This window comes from Anser brachyrhynchus, assembly GCF_964034855.1.
Source record: "Anser brachyrhynchus genome assembly, chromosome: 8".
Taxonomy (NCBI): Eukaryota; Metazoa; Chordata; class Aves; order Anseriformes; family Anatidae; genus Anser; species Anser brachyrhynchus.
In genome coordinates this window covers 190,286-210,670 of record NC_137702.1, presented here as the reverse complement: position 1 = coordinate 210,670, position 20,385 = coordinate 190,286, and the positions used below count along the sequence as shown (strand labels likewise).

The 20,385-nt window shown below is 39.6% G+C and overlaps 1 protein-coding gene across 2 annotated transcripts in view; it reads right to left on the bottom strand.

Moving 5' to 3' along the window:
- Nucleotides 1–243: 243 nt before the first annotated feature.
- The window catches only part of SLC44A5 (solute carrier family 44 member 5), a 91,553-nt gene continuing 71,411 nt past the window's right edge, over nucleotides 244–20,385 (bottom strand). The window contains exons 13-22 of one of the 2 annotated variants that reach the window (XM_080601548.1): nucleotides 19,224–19,316; nucleotides 18,190–18,277; nucleotides 16,699–16,961; nucleotides 13,808–13,902; nucleotides 13,325–13,428; nucleotides 11,959–12,032; nucleotides 10,072–10,142; nucleotides 8,327–8,415; nucleotides 7,594–7,678; nucleotides 244–5,197 (exon numbers count right to left, since the gene is read on the bottom strand). In XM_080601548.1, the coding sequence (XP_080457674.1) occupies nucleotides 5,085–5,197; nucleotides 7,594–7,678; nucleotides 8,327–8,415; nucleotides 10,072–10,142; nucleotides 11,959–12,032; nucleotides 13,325–13,428; nucleotides 13,808–13,902; nucleotides 16,699–16,961; nucleotides 18,190–18,277; nucleotides 19,224–19,316 (1,075 nt within the window). In that variant the 3' untranslated portion in view covers nucleotides 244–5,084. The remainder of the gene's footprint in view (nucleotides 5,198–7,593; nucleotides 7,679–8,326; nucleotides 8,416–10,071; nucleotides 10,143–11,958; nucleotides 12,033–13,324; nucleotides 13,429–13,807; nucleotides 13,903–16,698; nucleotides 16,962–18,189; nucleotides 18,278–19,223; nucleotides 19,317–20,385) is intronic. The other variant, XM_080601549.1, reaches the window with a different exon arrangement.

Here is a 20,385-nt window from a genome sequence, read left to right as displayed (position 1 = left end):
GCCCCGAGGCCGCTCCCCGCGGTGCCTCCGCTTCGGCGGTCGCTTGTGGCCGCCCCCCGCCGGCTGCACGCGGCGAGCTCGCAGCGCAGCCCGGGGCGTCCCCTCCGCTCCGGGCCGGGCCGGGCCGGGCCGGGCCGGGCTCTCCCGCCGCTGCGCTGCGGGCTGGCGATACCGTGCTGGCGGCTGAAGCGGGACCAGTGCCCTGCCTTGCGCAGCGCTTCTCATAAAACAGGCGTACTCTGCTTGGTATCTAAATCTTTATTAGAACAATCCCCAAGAGCTGTAAAACAGTGAGTAACAACAAAATTAAATATTAAACGCTTTAGTTACCAAAGGTATTTAAACAATACGTTCCTATTTCTGCACAGCAGAAGCAAATAGGTTTTAGAGCTCAAACTGTCATGTGCTCATGTTAATTTGGTTTTGGCAAGATAATAATATAACCTTAACAATCACATTAATTAGTGAAACAGACAGTAACCTCCCTTCCGTTTCTTAAACCTTAAATAGACTTTTTGTGATTTTTTTATAACTCCTTATGTGGGACAAATGTTTGTAGACTTTCTGTAACAAACAATTTTAATAGTAGTAGTAGTAGTAATCATACACATGAAGAAACATTTTATTTCTTATTTGATTACACCACAGTACAAATTACTTATTACCTCAAAAATTGCCTCTATAAAAAGTTAAAAAAATTAGAATAATTTATAAAACATTTCCAGAACAACAAATTATCATTCTTAAAATGGAGAATGAATTTTATGCTTGGGAACACACAAATAGTATTACAGTAGGATAGTATTTGCTAGCTTTTTTTATTCTTCTAAGTAGCAATAGCCCAGTTCTCCCCACAGTTACACAGGTACAATGAGTAAGATCATTGTAACTGAAAGCAGAATAGGCCATACCCAGAAGTTCATTATACCATAAATTAAAGGTATAAAAAATCTACTACTAAAACTGGAACAGTCTTACACTGTTTCTATTTAATTATTTGCAACACCACAATTGTCATATACTTTCTCCTGGACCACACAGTATACTTCCATGATCTGATGACAGCAACAGGAAAATTGCATATGCTGCATTATGCAGGTTAAATATGCCTCACATTTTTTTTCTGCAATTAAATTTTTTATCAGTTAAATTCAAATAAAGAGAGCATCATGTTTTCTAGCTAGCCTTTTCTGTTGTGTAGTTTATGTGATGTGAATAGACTTAAAAATATAAGCCAGGTAAAATAATAGCCAGTTAAGGCACTTTGTCAAAGAGGACACAGTTGTCCAGGCTGAGAGACCTGCAATTGGTCAAAGGGAGACATTCTACATTACAGAAGACAGTCTGTTCCTCACAGTCACTTCCGTGATAACTGATCTTTAGACTACTTATTGACTGTCCCAAAATAAGTTTGATATTGTGTCTGCCAAATCAGTTTACTGCTCTACTACAGAACATGCGATAACAAAATATTTCATACTTTTAAATAGTAATGTTTGAAAGACTGTTCAGCATCCTTATAACACCCAATTCACAATAATCAACTGCTGAATAATACTTGGAAAAAAACCTCAGTATGACAAATAATTCCATTTTACTTTTTTCTTTGCTTTGTTTTTTTTTTTTTGAGTTGCATTTTTGTTTTTGTTTTTTTTTTTTTTTTTTAAATTTGAAGGCTTGACATTAAAACTTTGGTATAATACATGCAAATAAAAGCCATCCTTTAATGTGTCACAAGGAGACACAGTGAATCAAACCATAATTAAAGCAAACATGATTGCGTGGATATGACAGTGGGTATTTTCTCCTGTCTCTTGGTTTCTACATTCTGCTTGTTCAAGATCCTCAAAAAAGTTTTATTCATGCAAAATGGTCTTTCTGCAGAGCCATCCTGTCTTTGTAACTCTTTCCCTAGGAGGAGAATCACCCAGTCAGTAGCTGGGCAGGACCTCAGAAGCCCCACCACCACCTGCTGAGGCCCTTGCAAACCACAGGACCATGAGATCCAGGCTGTCAGTTCCTTAAATTTTGCCACTTACTGGACTGTACACACAGAATAATAACCAGCCTCACTATACAGGGCTGGCCCGTGCCTTGTAGAAGTTTTATCACTGACTTCCATGGGCTGAGGATCAAAGAATATATTACATACTTTACTGTGTTGTATGTAGCCACATGTTCCACTTTAAAGTGAAGAATGGAATTCTAAATTTTATACTAAAAAGGTAAATGTCCAAATCCAAAAACATGGCTACTAGTCTACTAGTACCCATCGTGGAAGTCTTCAGACAGTGTTCCACAGGATTCGTTAGGAACCATTATTAAAACCTAATCTTAAAACTTTATTTTTTTTTTTCCAAGTAAATACTTGCATTATTTTCTACTTAATTCATTAATAGCATTTTATTTTAAAAAGCCAATTTTACTATTGAATCATTATGATTTATTTACTCAGTTTATTGATTACAAAATTTGCATGGTATTGCTTTGTATTTTCACAGTTCTCTTAACTATGTCATTAAGAAAATGGCTTTTAAATTTTCTTCTCATAAATGATGATCATTTACATTCTAAATAATTAATTTTCACAAAATAGTGAGTGGAGGAGTTTATACACACATATATATTTACTGTATATAAATAATAATGCAATTTAAAACTTTCACTTTTAGAAATTCCTTTAGTAAATGCATAGGTTTGTTACAAAAGTCTTCTAATTAAATAACTGTACACTATTTCTTTTATGTTTTATTCCTAATAAACTCTATGGTTACATTCATATGATAAAAAAAGCATACTGTATTCAGAAATACACTTTTTCAGCTGAGATCCCAGTAAGACATTGGAGTCCAGTAGAGAAATATAGATTACTTAATGCAGCTGCTTCAGCTGCAAACTAATTACATGGTAGTTCAAAAATGATAATAGTGCATGGACCATAATCACAGACCAGCAGGTTACCTAATCATGGACTGGTGACACATGCCTCATAAAGTTATTGACTTAATTCTCAGACAAGATTAGAACGATGGGGGGGTTGTATATTCATTGCCACACATGTGATGAGAAAGGAACGATAATGTCAGTGAAAACCACCAGTCAATTTTCAGAAGCTATGTTTCTCAGCCCTTTCTGTAAGTTTATGGTATCTCAGGTGGGGTTCTCAAAAACTAAAGGTTCCCACAGTCATTAGCTATGTTTGAAACTGTAAGTCTTTAGTTTACATTATTTAAGTCCAAAAATGAAACACTCATTTCTGCTTCAGGGGAAAGCACTACAGTGGCAGCTGGATAAGGGAATGCATAGAAGCATCCTGTCACTTTTGCCTCCATTCACAGGATTTCAAGATCCTATCATGCCCATGACTTCAAGAAGATGGGTGGTAATCATTTGTGCATTAACTTAACCTCAAATCTGTTGCATGAAGGACAGTCGGAGCCGTAAGTCAGGGAGCAAAATCATTTTGGAATGTGTATTGTTGATAAATTTCCCCAGAAATTTGAATTCAAATAATCTGGAAAAGAATTTGCCTTTCTCTTTATGACACCAAAGGACTCCTTGGGCTAGAAAACTATTTCCAGCAGCTGAATTCCTGTCATAGATTTAGGAGAAGTATGCCACATGGCAGTCCTGGAAAGTGGATTGTTATGGAGTACCTTATTCAGTACTGGGGAATCCATGAAAACTAGGAGCACACCTGAATATAGTTGTTTCCTTGGGTAGTTATGAGATTAAGTTAAAATGTTTCCAGCTCAGCTCATGGCAGTAACAAAGTTGAAAAGTACTCAGAGAGAGTGTAAGACTTTTTCTATGAACAAAGATGTTACTAACCTCAGTGATAGTTCTACTAAAGGGAGGTTCATAGACCTGAATAGAATGTTAATGTGATTTTTTTGTAAAGATTTTGTTCTAATAACCAATAATCTTTTGGAGCACTGAATCTTTTGGAGCATCTTTTGGTAGCTAATTAATCCTGTATCATGTAAGACTCAAGTTCAATGTCTTATCTTCACATCTTACCAAGTGAGCCACTGAAAGCTTAGAGAAAAGTGTGCAGAAAGAGCACACTTGCCTCAGAATCCACGTGGTCATTGCAATGTCTGCTAAGAAGCTTTTGCCAGCTAGGCAAACACAATGAAGTTCCTTGTGTACATATAGAGCTAAGACTTTCCTTCAAGGAAAAAAAAGTCTGAATTTGGTTTTCCTTTCAGTGCAGCTCAGTGTCTACATAATGTAGAACATAATCAGAGTTTGATTAAAGATAGGGGATAGTACAAGCACCTCCCTCTTACACATCAGCTAGAAATGATACATTCAGCATCTGGGACCAGATGAAACCCCTTTTCTGTGAACCACAATTCACTTTTTTTTAAGCGCTAAAGGACCATTTCTGAATTAGATCATCTTTTAAGCACTATTCATAGAAAACTTCACTTAAACCAGTACCAACTGTAGTCTTCTCCAATTTCCTTCTGTGGGACTACATGATACTATCATTTCTTAAAATAGTCATGGATATGATTAAAATATTACTACATATTTCAGTGTAGGGAATCATTAATGCATGTATAATCACAGTTTAAATAGCTGAAAACCAGCATGTACAAAAAAAATACAATCATAGCACCATATTTACAAATTTAGTAGCATCTCCTGGTTAACCAGAGAATCTCAAACTATCTTCTTATGGCTAATTAGGTTACATTGTAGTGCTTTCAAAAAATTGCCTGAATATCTTTTACAAATATACACTTATAAAAAGAAATCTTATCAAAACTGCTGTCATCTAAGGCAGCAACTTGTGTTACAAAAGTTATTAAAACATTATTATAGACTTAGAAAAGCTTCAAATTTACATTTTCCTTTTCATAGGCACTCTATAAACTAAAACGTGGCCTTGTTTCACAAGCTTAAGTGTTTAAATTAGTTAAACATTACCAACGTTGCTGATTTTTTTTAGATGTAAGCAAAAGGAAAAAAGAATCACCCATTAACCAGAAGCATCATGTACTGTTTTTACTTGTGCCTTTTATACACATTTTGATTAAAATTGATACTGTTTTGATGTTGAGGTTTACTGTATGTTATCCTACTGCCTTCTTAGGGCTCAGTTCCTTCTTCCCTAGAATTCGGTGAAGGCTAGCTGACATGAAGTAGGGTTTTGCTGTAGATCCATCATTTCTCTCCAGATCTTCACCTGAATTTACACAGCAAAAGCAGCCAAAGCAGCAAACAGCAGTGCAACCAAATACAAACACACAAACAAGAGAGAGAGAAAGAGAGGTGAAGGGAGACAGCAAAAGAACCAACGTTTTAAACAAATCTCAAGGCAATTTAGTTGTATTGTTAAACTGCTGAAGGACACCAAAAATTCTGTTTTCTCAAGCCAGAATTTATTTTACACAAAGCAAAGACACGCACATCTAACCATTTTAAAATGACAGCAGTATATCCTTTTTATTCTCCATTTCTTTGTTTTGGCATTTTAAGTGGAAATTTTCAGGAACACTCATGTTTACACACTGGTGGCCAGTTTTCCTAAAGCAGCCTGACATTTTGTCCTAAAGGGAGATTTGGATTTAAGTACTTTTTAAAATTGGACCCTTCTTCATTAGGATGAAATTCTTTTGAAAACCTGATGCTGTGAGTGCACAATATCATATAGGATTTCCTACTGTCTAGTACAAAATGGAAGCATGGGAAGTAAAACAGAATATGAATTTAAAATAACGAGATGGGCACATAACTTTATTTTTTAAGGGACCTTTTTCTTTTTTAAAGGACCTTAAAGATCATCTAGTTTCAACCCCTCCCTGCCATGGGCAGGGATGCCACCCACTGGATCAGGCTGCCCAGAGACCCATTCAACCTGACCTTGAACAACTTCAGGGGCTAGGCATCCACGGCTTCTGTGGTCAACCTGTTTCAGTGCGTGGTGGAGCAGATCTCCACACTGCAGCCCATGGAGGAGCTCACGGTGGAGCAGATGGATCTGGTCTGAAGGAGGATGTGGCCCAGTGAGAGCCAACATAGGAACAGGTGATCTCATGGGAGCTGCCACCTGTGGGGGACCTGTGTTGGAGCAGTTTGCTCCTGAATGATGGACCCTGTAGTATGGATCCATATTGGAGCAGTTCTTGAAGAGCTGCTGTCTGTGGGAAGCCCATGCAGGATCAGTTTGGGAAGGATGGCATCCCATGGGAGGGACCGCACATTGGAGCCTGGGAAGAGAGGCGCCTTGACGGTTCAGCATCTGACAAAGTATTCTTTCAGCCTGACCACAATCCCCATTCCCCATTCTCCTGCACCACCTGGGAGGAAGAGGTAGAAGAATGAATAGTGAAGCTGAGCCAGGGAAGAAGGAGGGGGGTGGAGGAAGGTGCTTTTATTTCACTTTTAGTTCTTACTGCTCTACTCTGTTATTAAGTGATGATATACTCAATCTTTCACAAGTCAAGTCTGTTTTTGCCTGTGATGGTACTTGGTGAGTGGTCTCCCTGTCCTTACCTCAATCCATTAGCTTTTTTCATCATATTTTATTAGTTTCTTTTCATCATATTTTTTCATCATATTTTCAACCCCTGTCTCTGTCCTCCACTGGAGGACAGAGAGCTGCATGGTAGTGCTTAGCTACCTACTGATGTGAAATCAACAACGTGACTGAATTATTTGGGTCTGATTCCTTCAGAAAATGCAGCCATTACTGCAACTCTACAGAAGTCAAGTAAGACTGAGACTCAGGTGTCATTGTAGCACCCAAACATAATCATTTGTATCTTCATTCTTAACACCCAAGTATAATTATCAATATCCTGCACAGATGGCAATACATGAACACACGTGTCCAGACTTCTCACTTGCCTTGCAATTGATGTAACCACCTCATTGACTAGAAAAAATCATCATGATTCCTTGCTTTCTTTGGTGGGAACACTTCTAAACTTTCACAGAGGTAAGAAGTGAAATACAGCTACTCTACAGAAGGCTATTCTTTCTACTTATAGCAGTAAAGCTGCATATGAGGATGCCAAAAAATGTTTCTGACTGATTTCGTTCCTGTGATTGTTTGACACCCCAGTATCTCCAGAATTGATCCTAACTTTAGTTCCTAGAGAAGCAGAGTTAAGAAGGTGAGTGTTTAAATATGGTTATGATTCAGAGGAAGCAAAGCATTTATGCTACTGTAAGAGGAGAATCAGTACTATCATGTTTATCTTACCTCAGTGATCGCTGTGGATATGATAGATCAAGACTGTTACTATTTCAGTATTCCCTTAATATGTAATAATTTGTCAGTTGTGAGAACAATCACTACCACGTAACTTTCACTTGGACCTACCAAAATGACTTTCATCATAGAAATTAGTATGTTTATTTCTTTAATCCTCTAAGTCTAGAAAAGGGAATGTGTTCTGTAGGAAGTACATCCTCTTCTTATAATTATGTCCTAATTTGAGATCAACTGATTTCTTTTAAGATGATTCTGTGATTCTATGATTTTAGTATTCTCTGGCTGGAAAAATTGAACAGTAGTCCCTTTGAGAGTGCCACAGAATTCTTTCAGATATTAGTGAAACAAAACTCAGTACTTACAAAAGCAGAGGAAAAGCGTATCGACACACATTGCATAGACGCTGAAGAACCCGTGTGCAACTAGGTAGGAGCCAATAATGACAGTCTACAAAAAAAAACAAAGCACAATAAAACCCCAAACGTTAGTTTGTCATCAATATGGCAGTATTAACACAAATAAGAGGCCTAGTCTGCTAAGCAAGTTTTGGTAGAATTAATTGCAGCTCCGTAATTCTATCAGATGTTACTACTAATGTGAAAAGGTATTACAGGTTCAAGATGCTGTATCCTAACATGCAGTAGCCACCAGTTTTTCAGCTGCCAAATTGGAGCCATTTCAACCCCCACAGAGATTATATGCCAAGAACATTCTGAACTCCTTCAAGATATTATTCTAAAGAATGACTCATCCTGGAGCTGTTCCAGAGTCTATGAGGGCTACAAGGAGAAAAGATGCATCACAGACCTTTTTCATTATAATCCCCACTGTCATTGGTGCCTCACCACCAGCCTTTGCTATCTGGAAAGTCTGAGCAAAGCAGATGTGAAAACTAATTTCTCTGAAGGTGCAGAGTCATTGCAGTGACACTTCTGCCTGAAGGATCCGGAGGAGTAGAGTATAGCAGTTCACTCCTCACTTCAGTGGGTAGTATGTCACTGAGAGCATGACAGGAGCTGTTACCAGAACATGCCCTGTCTCATCTGAACACCTCAAGTTGCCTGCAGTGTTCAGAGGATTAGACAGTTGCCTTACCAACAATGGTACCCAGTAGTAATTTAATGCTGGTGCTTCCTGTGCAAAGATTGGTATTCTCTGTGTGAAGAAAAAGAATGCAAGAACACCTGCAAGAAGCACAAAAGGTTAGTGATTCCTAGGGCTACTCTGATCTTCTAACAGCTAAAGAATGGATGAAACAAAACCAACAGATAGTAGATCCAAGGCTGGTTTTTACAAGATCTTGTAAACAATTAATTCCTCCATACTAATTATCTCCTGGATCTGTATTCTGAACAGGAGAGAGATGCAAGTGAATCAATTACTGTAAAGATATCCATGGGCCCAAAATGACTTTAATCAATTGGTTTATTTCATCGTTCTACTGGATTTAATAAATAATGATGAAAAAGACAATAGAATGGAATAATAACTAAGACCACCAGGTGGATTTTTCTAAAATAAGGAATCAAGTGAGCAAAATCCTGCTGCTTTAGATTTTATTGCTTGAAGAAATACTTAACTATTTCAGATTAAAAAGAGAAATGACAGTGCTAGTGATAAACAGAATAATAAATTTAGAATAGAACAATGCATTTAAAACAGAAACAGACAAAAAGATTTATTCTTAAACAGAAAGAAGACATGAATGAATTTCAGTATTTCATGGCTAGCATTTCAGAAAATGTGTTTCGAATCAAATTTGCTGCCCATCTTGAAAGTCACACCACAGTAATGACAAAAAAAAAATAGATGTGGTCCTGGTATTAATTTTCTGTTTCTAGTAAAAATATCATTCATTAGTAATCTTTTAAAGTATACAGAATACAAAATACGTATATTAGTATAACAATATTTTGAAACTGCTGTCACAATTTAGAAAAGCTGTAATGAAATACCGCCAACTTGAATTTCTGAAAGTGCTTAAATTTTAAAAAATCTATTTTTTATCATAGCAAACCATGAATTATATGAATTTTCAAAAATGATTTTTGATATTTTGTGGTAACAAAGAAAACTCTATGAAGATGTTAGAAATATTCTATTTTGTTCCTATGGCTTGGAAATCCTTTTGAATGGGCTTTAATACAGCAGAGCTTCAGGCCCATCTCCTGCAGATCTGTACCATCTCCTCTTGTATGTGTGCTGTCTGCTGCCAGCTGAATGTCATGTGCAAGTTTGCTCAGTTCTCATGGAGGGAGAACAGATTATGACTGACTTATTGGTTGTGAATTTGATTTGATCCAGCTATGATGCTTTGTCTGCAGAAGTCCTTGTGCTAGTAACACATGCAAACACAGTAAAAGCAGTTACAGAAATCACAGAATCATAGAATGGTTTGGGTTGGAAGGGACCTTAAAGATCATCTAGTTCCAACCTCCCTGCCATGGGCAGGGACACCTCCCACTAAACTAGATTGCTCAAAGCCCCATCCAACCTGGCCTTGAACACTTCCAGGGATGGGGCATCCACAACTTCTGTGGGCTACCTGTTCCAGTGCCTCACCACCCTCGCAGTAAAGAATTTCCTCCTTATACCTAATCTAATCCAACCCTCTGCATCTAAGTGATATTATTATGACCATACAGAGAAAAAAAAAATGGGAAAAATATATATTTGTTTCGGTTCAGTCTTGAAAATCTTTGGATATAGGAACAGCTTCCCAAATAGTCAGACCAAGGAGAACCTCCAACTGTTAACCAAGCATATATGAATATGGGAGGCACACTTGTAGGTATCAGAAAATAAGAACATACAATTTGGAAAAAAATCGATTAGCTTACCTACACCACCAGCAACGAGAATTTTCCCCAGGAATAAAAGAAAGTCTGTAACTTTGTCCAGAACTGCGACTCTGTTCAGCAAAAGACATGATATATAACCATCACAAACCAGACATTTGTATTCTTTTTCCTTACATCTATGGGTAATTGACAAAATGTGGCCAAGAAGCTGTTTACTGCTGGTTTCACAGACTGACAGTATAACAATGCAGAAAAGCAACACTGAGATGGACTTTGTTATAACCTAATCCTGTGAGGCAAAAAAAGCACTGAGCCTTTTGTTGAATTAGGCCTTAATGCAGCAACACTGCTGCAGCACTTGGAAACTCTTCATTGCTCTTGATGATAAAAAAATAAAAATAAAAATGTATCTTTATTTCAATCTTTCTTTTAGGTCACAGATAAACCAGCCCAGAAGAGGCAAAGTACACACCATAACAAAAAGCAATGTTTGTGTAGATTGCTGGTATGTCCTCTTTTCACTTAGTCCCATCTGGCCACATTTCATCACTCCAGATCATGCCAAATCTACAGAACTATCTTAAGATATCATGGTACAACACTGAAGGTAAGAGGCTGCAAAGCAGAGGGACAGTCACAGATGAATGAATGGAGGTAGACAAAAAAATTGACAGTAAATCTGCAGCCTTCACTGAAAGCAACAGCAGGGAGTTTCTGCTTGAAAGCCTGCCCGCCTGTCTTACCAGAAACTTCAGGTAAATAATGGCATGGAAAATGAGCTTTGCATATTCAGTCTCATGACAACACTGAATGCTATGCAGATCGCAGTATACAGTACTGACTACCATGAAAAATAAACATTATAACTCTTAAAAAGAACAAATCATATTTAGCCTGTCAGAGTTCAGCAATAGAAGTAAAATACACAAGATAAAAAAATTTCTGTTCAAAACCATAAAATTATATACCTATATTTTAGTTGTTGCTTTTACTGATTAGAGCAGAAGCACAAAGGACGGTGAAGCAGTGGTTCTGAGACGAAACAAATGCAGCTTCTCTTTCCTATTGCACAAGCACTACACAATGTGGGCACCACTGTTCTGATACGTACTCAATTTTCCCATCTCCAGTCCTTTCCTCCTCTTTCTTAAGCATTGTTTCCATTTTGCTGCCTTTCAGCATCCCCTTCCATTACCTTCCTGCTCCCTGTTCTTCACTAAATAAACTACCTAACCAGTTTTACTGTGCCTCTTGCTTAGATTGTCTGCTATGGCATCAACATGGCCTGCTCCCAGGTTCTTCTCCCATTCTTTTTTGATCCCACAGTATTACAGGAACAGCCAAGAACAATGAAGTACTGGTGAGAACAGGGAGTTTGGCAGCAATCTTGATAGCGGGGAAACAGACCTGGGGAGTTCCCAGCACCAGGGAAGATCTAATTATGTTAAACACACTGTTTTTGAGAGTACTCCCTCTTCTTTCTTGCCACATTTCAACACCCCATAGGCTTTCTGGAGCAATCTATAGACTTAGGTCTTTCAGTTTTCCTTTTTGAGAGAAAGCAAGTGGACAAACGCTCAAGAAGCACACAAACAATAGATTATGAGTATCGCATTGCTGTATACCCATAGATCTCCTCTCAGTGACTCCATTAGTTCCTTGGAGGCACTATTACAATCTATTGGGTGCTTAGGATTTTAAACAAGCAATCAAAACAAAACTGCTATATTAGATCAACTTTGCACAGGTTACTGTGCCAGAGAGCTTGCTCTTACACACTGGCTTTTAGAAGTGATGGTCGTGTCATGGGACAGAACCAGCTTACATTAATAGTTGGAGTAGAGGTAGGAGAGGAAGGAAGTGTGTCTTCATCGTGCAATAGCAGGGAAACCTGACATTTCCAAGGACTGGGAGATGGTCCCTTACCTCACCACATTTCGCATGAGCAGAAAGAAAGCCTCCTTTGCTGAGGTGCAGAAGTTTTTACCATATATGGCAATCTGCAAAACAATAGTAGTTGTTAAGTGTTTTAAATAATCAGAATACCTCTTTGTATTTAAGAATCATACTACATGTAATGCATAGTTCTTTTTAATCTGTGGCCATGGAACACTCAGATGAACATAAAGGAACAATCCCCCAATCACCTATTATCTATCGATGCTTCCCATCAAGCTGCAACAGAATATCATCCATCTTTCCCCTCCAAATCACCTGTTTGTGAGTGTGCTACCCCTTGCGATCTTGCAGGCAGCAGATTCAGTACTTAGTTTTCCAAGCAGAGCAAAAATGCTACTTGCTGAGGGATTCTTCTCACTTAGCTAGTTACCCATGTAAGATTTATAGCCAGCAGAAAGGAACAGGTGCTTGTAGAGCAAAAGTGAGTTGACCCATTTAGATATTGACTTAAACCAGACTCTGTTCTGGAGAATAAATCAGCAACACCAGTATCAAAGTCAGTAGATTTACATCAACATAAAGCATGGCAGCTAAAGCTATACAGGAACAAAAACATTTTTTCTTTCTGGAATAGTGTCCACAAGGGTAAGATATTCTAGAAAACCTCTTCTGGTTCTAGTACAGTCCGTTTGCCAACTGTAAAAAAGATATTCAAAAAGAATACTTCTTCTTCAAGACAGCATTAATTGGAAATATCTTTTGTTAGAACAGTGGGTTATAATAGATTCATTACAGCCACCTCCTTTGAGATAACATCTGTGACTGTCATTTTCAATCACTGAAGTTGTTTCAAGTCAGAACATCCTAGGGTGAAATCTGTGTATGTCTATTTAGGTGAAAATCTGGAATTTCTCTTCAGGAAGCTAAAATAACAAGGGTTATTTCAGAGTAACATCACTGCTGCTGCTAGTACAATTTGTGCTTTTGACTTCCAGGAGCAAATACAGACACCACGTGCCTTCTGACTTCCTTATTCAAATCCTGCCACCACAAAGAAGTGTCCAACATGCGATACAAAACAAGATAACATTCCTGTTGAAATCAGGATTTCAGCCACTGATTCAGAGAGGAAGTTAACCAGTTATGCCATCCTTTTCCACTTACTTTGTGGAGCATGGAGTATGGAAAAAGACAGTCAAGAAAAGGCTGAGCTTAGAAGAAGGAAAAAAATCTTACTTTTTCATGGCAGTACCACATGCAATTCCTGAAAACTCCTATAAATGCCATTATTTATTCAGCATATTCTAGTACTGCTGGCTGTTGACCAACTAGAAGTAGCTAGGTTATTTTACCATCCCAGACAGGGGAGACCACATGCAAAGACAACACATACCATGATGTAGGCATTTCTGTTTATAAATTTTAAGAATTTTTCCAAACACCAGAAACAGCATTTGAGGCAGCAGAGTAGAAATCTAGTGAAGGAGTTCTGTGTACCTGAAAAAAGGAGAGCGTACATCATAGAATTCATGAACAGTCTTCAGAACAAAGAAATCTATTCAGAATAAATTCTTACATTGTGGCAAAACCAGAAATATTTCTTTTCTTCTATGTACGGACTCTCTTTCCTAACCAAATTTAGCTCACTAGCTTTAAGTTAGATCATATTCATGTCCTGAATGAATTCTGCATTAAACTCCCAATTTACTCAATTTGAGTAAATCAGCACAAATTCGTTGATTTTGAATTGAACTAAAATGGCTAGTGCTAATGTGGAATTCATCTCTTTTAATTGCTCAAAAAACATCTTGGGAAAGTCAGGAAATCATTTACAAAAGGAGTTCTTAATAAGCTAGAGCAGATTCATAAATCTCACCTTTCAGTTTGTGATCCAAGTATTCCAGTATTACTCTAATAAGCTGGACAATTGCAAGAATTAAAGCACCAAATGCCAGTGAACCTGTATGGTACCTGAAACAAATTAAATGCTATTTAATGGCTTGTATTCACAGCAGTTGGCTCTAATTATACTTTATGTCTTAATCACAATGGCATAGCTAAACATTCCCTACCAGCACAAACTATCAGCTAAAAAGATAAGTACAAAGCCTGTGCCAAGCTGTAATCACAGAATCACAGAATTGTAGGGGTTGGAAGGGACCTCCAGAGATCATCGCGTCCAACCCCCCTGCCGAAGTAGTAATGACTCTCTTACCTCAGGTTGCTTAGAGCGTGTGGCACAACTTAGATCACTACAATTCATTCACTTTTACTGAATCCCTTTGAGCAGTTTTGGAAAATAAATTATTCTAGAATAAAGTCAATCCTAATCTGGACAGAGTGTCCATGGGAGATAACTATAGGAGCCTAATTATAAGGTAGATTGTGAATCAATTGTCTCATAAAGTCAAGAGAGGCTTTATGTATCAAAAGATTATTATGACTACGTCAATCTTATACCTATGTTTTAAAAGTGTTTATTCCTTAATTGCTATTAGTAAACTAGGCACTTCATGAATCAGGGCATCCTTCTCTAAGTTGACAGGAAGCACCAAACTTTTAATAATCATAGAATCATTAAGGTTGAAAAAGACCTTCAAGATCATCTGGTCCAACCATCACTCTACTGCCAATGTCACCCACTAAACCATTTCCCTAAGCACCACATCCAACCTTTCCTTGAACACCCCTCCCCAGGGACGGTGACTCCACCACCTCCCTGGGCAACGCGTTCCAACTACTCTTGCTGGACTGCTCTTTCTGAGAAGAAATGTCTCCTAATTTCCAACCTAAACCTCCCCTGGCACAGCTTGAGGCCATTCCCTCTAATCCTATCACTAGTTACCTGTGAGAAGAGGCTGATCCCCAGCTCCCCACAACTTCTTTTCAGGGAATTGTAGAGAGCAATAATGTCACCCCTGAGCCTCCTCTTCTCCAAACTAAACAACTCCAGTTCCCTCAGCCGCTCCTCACAGGACTTGTGTCCCAGGCCCTTTACCAGCTTCATAGCCCTTCTCTGGACGCATTCCAGGGCCTCAATGTCCTTCCTGTAGTGAGGGGCCCAAAACTGAGCACAGTACTTGAGATGCGGCCTCACCAGAGCAGAGTACAGGAGGATGATCCTCCCTGGTCTTGCTGTCCTCTAATGACCAATGGGTTAGGGCATGGAGAGGGGGGAGCACAGCAAAAATGGTGGAGTGTGCATCCTGAATAATGCACTGCCTTGCTCCTCCCATGCCCATCACAGGAGATGGACTGTCCCATGAAAGGCTCATCTCCAGGTGGGGGAACCCAAACAATGCACTCAGAGGAAAGGACGCCTGTCCCAGAAGAGCCATCAGCCTCATGGCCCAGGCGTGAAACCCATCAAGATGAATCAATGGAATTGAATTCCTTGAGCACTTTTTGGACTGGGCAGTGTTAATGACTAGGGGTATTGGACACATTATGGGATACAGGGGAAGAGAATTAGAGCATTTTGGGATAGCGCAAGACTTACTATGGGATATTTAGGGGAGGAGGAATCAAAGGCAGGTTAAGAGGGATATCAATGTAGTTTGGGGAGGAATAAATGCAGGAAAAATTGAGGAATAAGGGGATAAAAAGTTGCATGTAAACAGCTACACATTAGTACACCTTCTGTGGCCATGCACTGCACCTGATCAGCACAGTCTGACCTACCTTATTAAATTGCATTTCTGTTTTCCTGGGTGAGGGACTCTTTTCTGTGTGGATGTGTGTGGGGATGGATTTTTAAGTGCAAGCAGCTTGACGCAGACCACACATCAGAGGGTCAGTGGAGCTGTGATGCTAGCAACTGAAGCAACTAATAGTATGTGAGTGTGATTGCTAGTGGATGTTAAGGTTGATTAGCTAGTGAGTAGCTTAAGTAGCTTGGGAGCCAAGTATGTTTGCGTCTCTCTAAAGGTGAGACCACAAGAAGAGTCGGCTGCCAGAGGTACCTGAGGGTCCTGGTCAACTGCTAGAGAGACCATCGGGTCTGCATGTTAACTGAGACCTGTTTGTGTGTCTGTCTCTAAGGGAAAGCCACCTGGAGAGGCTAACTACAGGAGGAACCAGGAGTCCCAGACAACTTCCAGAGAGACCATAATGTCTGGGGGTTATTGAGAGGGGTGTGTGTGTGTGTCTGTTTCTGTGTATCTGTGTGTCTGTCCGTGAGGGATGGAGTCTGTAACAGCAACTGGAGTGGGGCTGTGGGCCTCAGGGTCACATAGATCCAGCTGCCAGCAACTGGGGAATTAGGAGATCCAGGGGCCAGCTATTGGATAGATCAAGTGTCTGAGCCAGGCTACTGGTGGTATATGCACCTTATATTATATATATACAATTGGATAAAAGTCCATTAGTGGGAATTACATACACTAACAGACCATCATCCTCAACAGTCAGGAGTCCTGATCAGAAGGGAACAGGATGAAGCTACTGGGGCTAGTGCTGTTTGTGCAAGTGCTCTGTGTGTGTGTCTGTTGATCTGCATGGTCAGCTGTGTATATATTTGTTGTATACATGTATTTGGGTGTGTGCACCTACTGGGAATAACTGCTCTTCCTTGTAACTGATTGAACTGGGGGACATCAAGCTGCAGCTGCCTTGCCTCTACTGGGCTACTGGATTTGGCATTCCCCTAAAAACTACATTTTCCTGACTAAGCACTTTCATTTGATATTCTCCATTTGGCTTCCCAAATTGTAAAAACAGCACTTGTTGAACACATAACAAGGATTACATCCAGCTTCACGGTCTTACCGTATTGCCCGTCCAAAGGAAGAGAAGAGTGGCCACAGTGGAATATCAGCTGGTTTTCGAGAGGCCCAGTAATAAGAGGCAAAGGCACCAGCAAGGGTACACTGACCCAGTGCAATTGCAAAGTTTACCAGCCAGAGAAAAACAAAGGCATTGGCTAACTGAAAGATGAAGATGTACTTATGGTACAGACTTTCTCCTCCATAAAATGCAAAAGTACACTGAGCACCTGGGCATAATTTGGTAACATTGGTTGTGTTAAAAGTCTGTATGGAAAGAAAAATAAAAACCAGAATGATAAGCAATGAATTCCATGTAGAAAGTCTCTGAAAGTGACTTAATAAAAATCACACAATTCTGTTTGATGTTTCATTAGCTTATTCAACACTGCACTCCAACAGCACGCAACCTGTTTACATATTTAGGGGGTTATATTAATGTCTTATTCAGGTGCTTAACTTTAAACTATGGAGTTAGCAAACAGACCTGTTCACCACACATCTGAAACCAACAAAAATGGAGTATGAATTTCAGAAATCTACTTTTAAGACAAATATAGAATCATAGAATTATAGCAGCATAGAATCATAGAATGGCTTGGGTTGGAAAGGATCTTAAAGATCATCTAACTCCAACCTCCCCTGCCACAGGCAGGGATGCCACCCACTATATCAGGTTAGCCAAGGCCTCATCCAACCTGGCCTTGAACACCTCCAAGGATGGGGCATCCACAACTTCTCTTAGCAACCTGTGCCAGTGCCTCACTACCCCTACAGTGAAGAATTTCCTCCAAATGTCTAATCTATATCTATCCTCTTTTAGTTTAAGACCATTCCTCCTTGCCCTATCATTATCTACCCAAGTAAAGAGTCCTTCTCCACCCTCTTCATAAGACCCCTTTAAGTACTGAAAGGTCACGAGGTGTACCTGGACCCTTCACTTCTCCATGCTGAACATACCCAGCTCTCTCAGTCTTTCTGCATAGGAGAGGTGCTCCAGCCCTCTGATCATCTTTGTGGTCCTAATATGCTTCAGTTTCATTAAGGAAAACCTGCTCAGCTTAAAAAAATATATATATACTATTCGTTTGAAAACTAGAGGCCAAATCTGCATCTTGGTAAGTTACCACATTTGAATTAAAATGAAACAAGGACAATGAAATAGAAGCCTCGCAAATTTGAGAACACCTATCAAAAAAAATCTGTATTTCTGTGTCTCCCTCCCTCACCCTGTAAACTGTTAATACCTACCCGTCTCACAGGACAGTTTAGAAGAAAAAATAGTTTATATCTGTAAATTGCTTTGAACAAAGAAGTGTTATCTGAAGAACTATTTGCAGATTTAACATGAGGAAACATTATTTAAAATAAGCATGTTTTCTACTAGCATTGCATATAAGAAATGCAATTTGTACAACATTTATTATAAATAAATAAATAAACAAATAAATAATAAATAAATGAATAAATAAAAGTAAATATTAGTTCCACTTACCTCTGGGTCACAAGTCAGGTTTGCATACTTGCACAGTGTTTGATTAGCCATTACTTTATACACAGGTTCTCCTGATGTAGCTAAAAAACTTAATTAAATGTTTTAAGGAGGAATCACACAACTGTAGGCTTTGAGCAACTTAAGACTCTGAAGTGGGGAACCACTAGCTCTAAAGAATATGTGCAGATAACAGAAAAATTGCTTTTGCTATGCAGATATGTATATGAAGGGCTGACAGGTATGATGTAATATTCTCATTACTCAGAGAACTAAGGCAAACTCTATCCTTGAACTATGATAATTCCTGACCAGAATGGGCAAGGGGAATAACCTTGAAGGTTCTGTCAGTCTCTCTTGCACACCTACTTATGGTACGGCAGATTATGCAGTGGTTCTTTGATGGTTCATACTTTGGTGGAAGTAGACACAGAGCAGAAGAATAAATTAACATTGTCCTGAACAGCAAACGCTGGCATTCTTAGCACGTGAAAGAAGAAAAAAAATGTTTTAAAAAAGCAATTTTCCCCTCTCTAATATCTTGCCAAACCCTTGCTGTTCCAGGAACAAACAGTTATTTCTGTTCTGCAGTTTAGAGAGGACTAATTGCACGATATATTCTCATTCCTTTCCTATACTTTTCTGAACAAAAAGCACCAGCAGCCTCCCCAGCTAAGAGACCATTAACATTGGGCCTATAGAGCACGCAGCACATTAATGGCCATATTCCCTCTTTGCTGAGGGCTTTTTTTCTCCTGTTAAAGTCCATCTTATGTAGTATACTAAGGCCTTGCATGATCCTCAATGCATTGGCAAGAATTTTAGTCCAGTTCTTTTTAATGAAATTAAGTCTACTGTCTGATTTGTACATCAATCCCAACTGTGCAGTTAGGAACAATCCTGCATCAGTGGAGCAAGTGCTAAGTGACCAAATAGCCCTATCGACATGGGTTTGGTTAAGGTGATATCACAGAGCATGATTTTTTCTTGCAGAGCAGAAGACTGTTCTCCAGAGATGTGCACAGACAGAAGGATACACAGCTGTCACAGCCCAGTAGGAAATGCAAATTGCAATGAGTATGAAGGTGACAATTGGGTAGAACAATGTAGACATTATATAGCCAATAGCCCTATGAAAGAAAGAAAACATGTCACGTAAGCTATAACAAGATAAGAAAAAAAAAGCTTTTTATCAACTTCTAACATCATCTTTTTTACGTTGAGCTACTTGTTGATAATGGTAGCAAATCTAGTGCTGGGATCTCAAAACACTACAGGTACTGCCTTCATATATCTTCACTTCGATATTTCTACCACTCTACTTTATTGGCAGCAGTACAGATGACTTCACTTATTTGCCACGTTTGAGCCTGTCTTCTTTCTCCTCCTCCACTACTGCTTCACAGATCCTGCTCTTTCCAGGTCATAAACCCATTTCAATCATATCTCCTTGCTGACTGCTGCAGACATTATCCTTTATTTCCATGTCCCACTCTGATCAGATTCTGTGCTCTCCCTTCAGCCCCTACATAGCCTGAAATTATCCCTTACTGCTTTGTATTTTGGGACATTGTTACCATTCTTCCTTTCCTGTCTTAAGTACTAGCTAGTTTGGGTAGAGGCACTGCACTTCTTTTCAGAATTCCAGGACATTCCGACACCTTCCCGTGACTGCGACTTTCCTCATTCTGAGTTTACGTGGTAAGGGCTTGGTAGCAGGAGGGCTGCAGGCATGGCCTCTGTGAGAAGAGTCCAGAAGCTGCCCCATGTCATGCTCCAAAAGGGACCTGCTGCTGGCCAGAGTTGAGCCAATAAGCAATGTTGATTGCACCTCTGTGAGAGCATATTTAAGAAAGGAAAAAAGACTGCTGAGCAACAGCAGCTGGGAAAGCAAGGAGTGAGCAACAGCCCTGCAGACACCAAGGTCAGTGAAGAAGGAAAGGAAGGAAGTACTCCAGGCACCTGAGCAGAAGTTCCCCTGTGGCCTGTGGAGAGGCCCTTGGTGGAGCAGACTGTGTCCCTGCAGCCCATGGGTCCCATGGTGGAGCAGATCTTCACGCAGCAGTCCGTGGAGGAGCCCATGGTGGAGCAGGTGGATGTGGCCTCAAGAAGGCTGCGGCCCATGGAGAGCCCCTGCAGGAGCAGGCTCTGGTCTGGAGCTGCAGCCTGTGCAGAGGAGCCCACGCATGAGCCCATGAT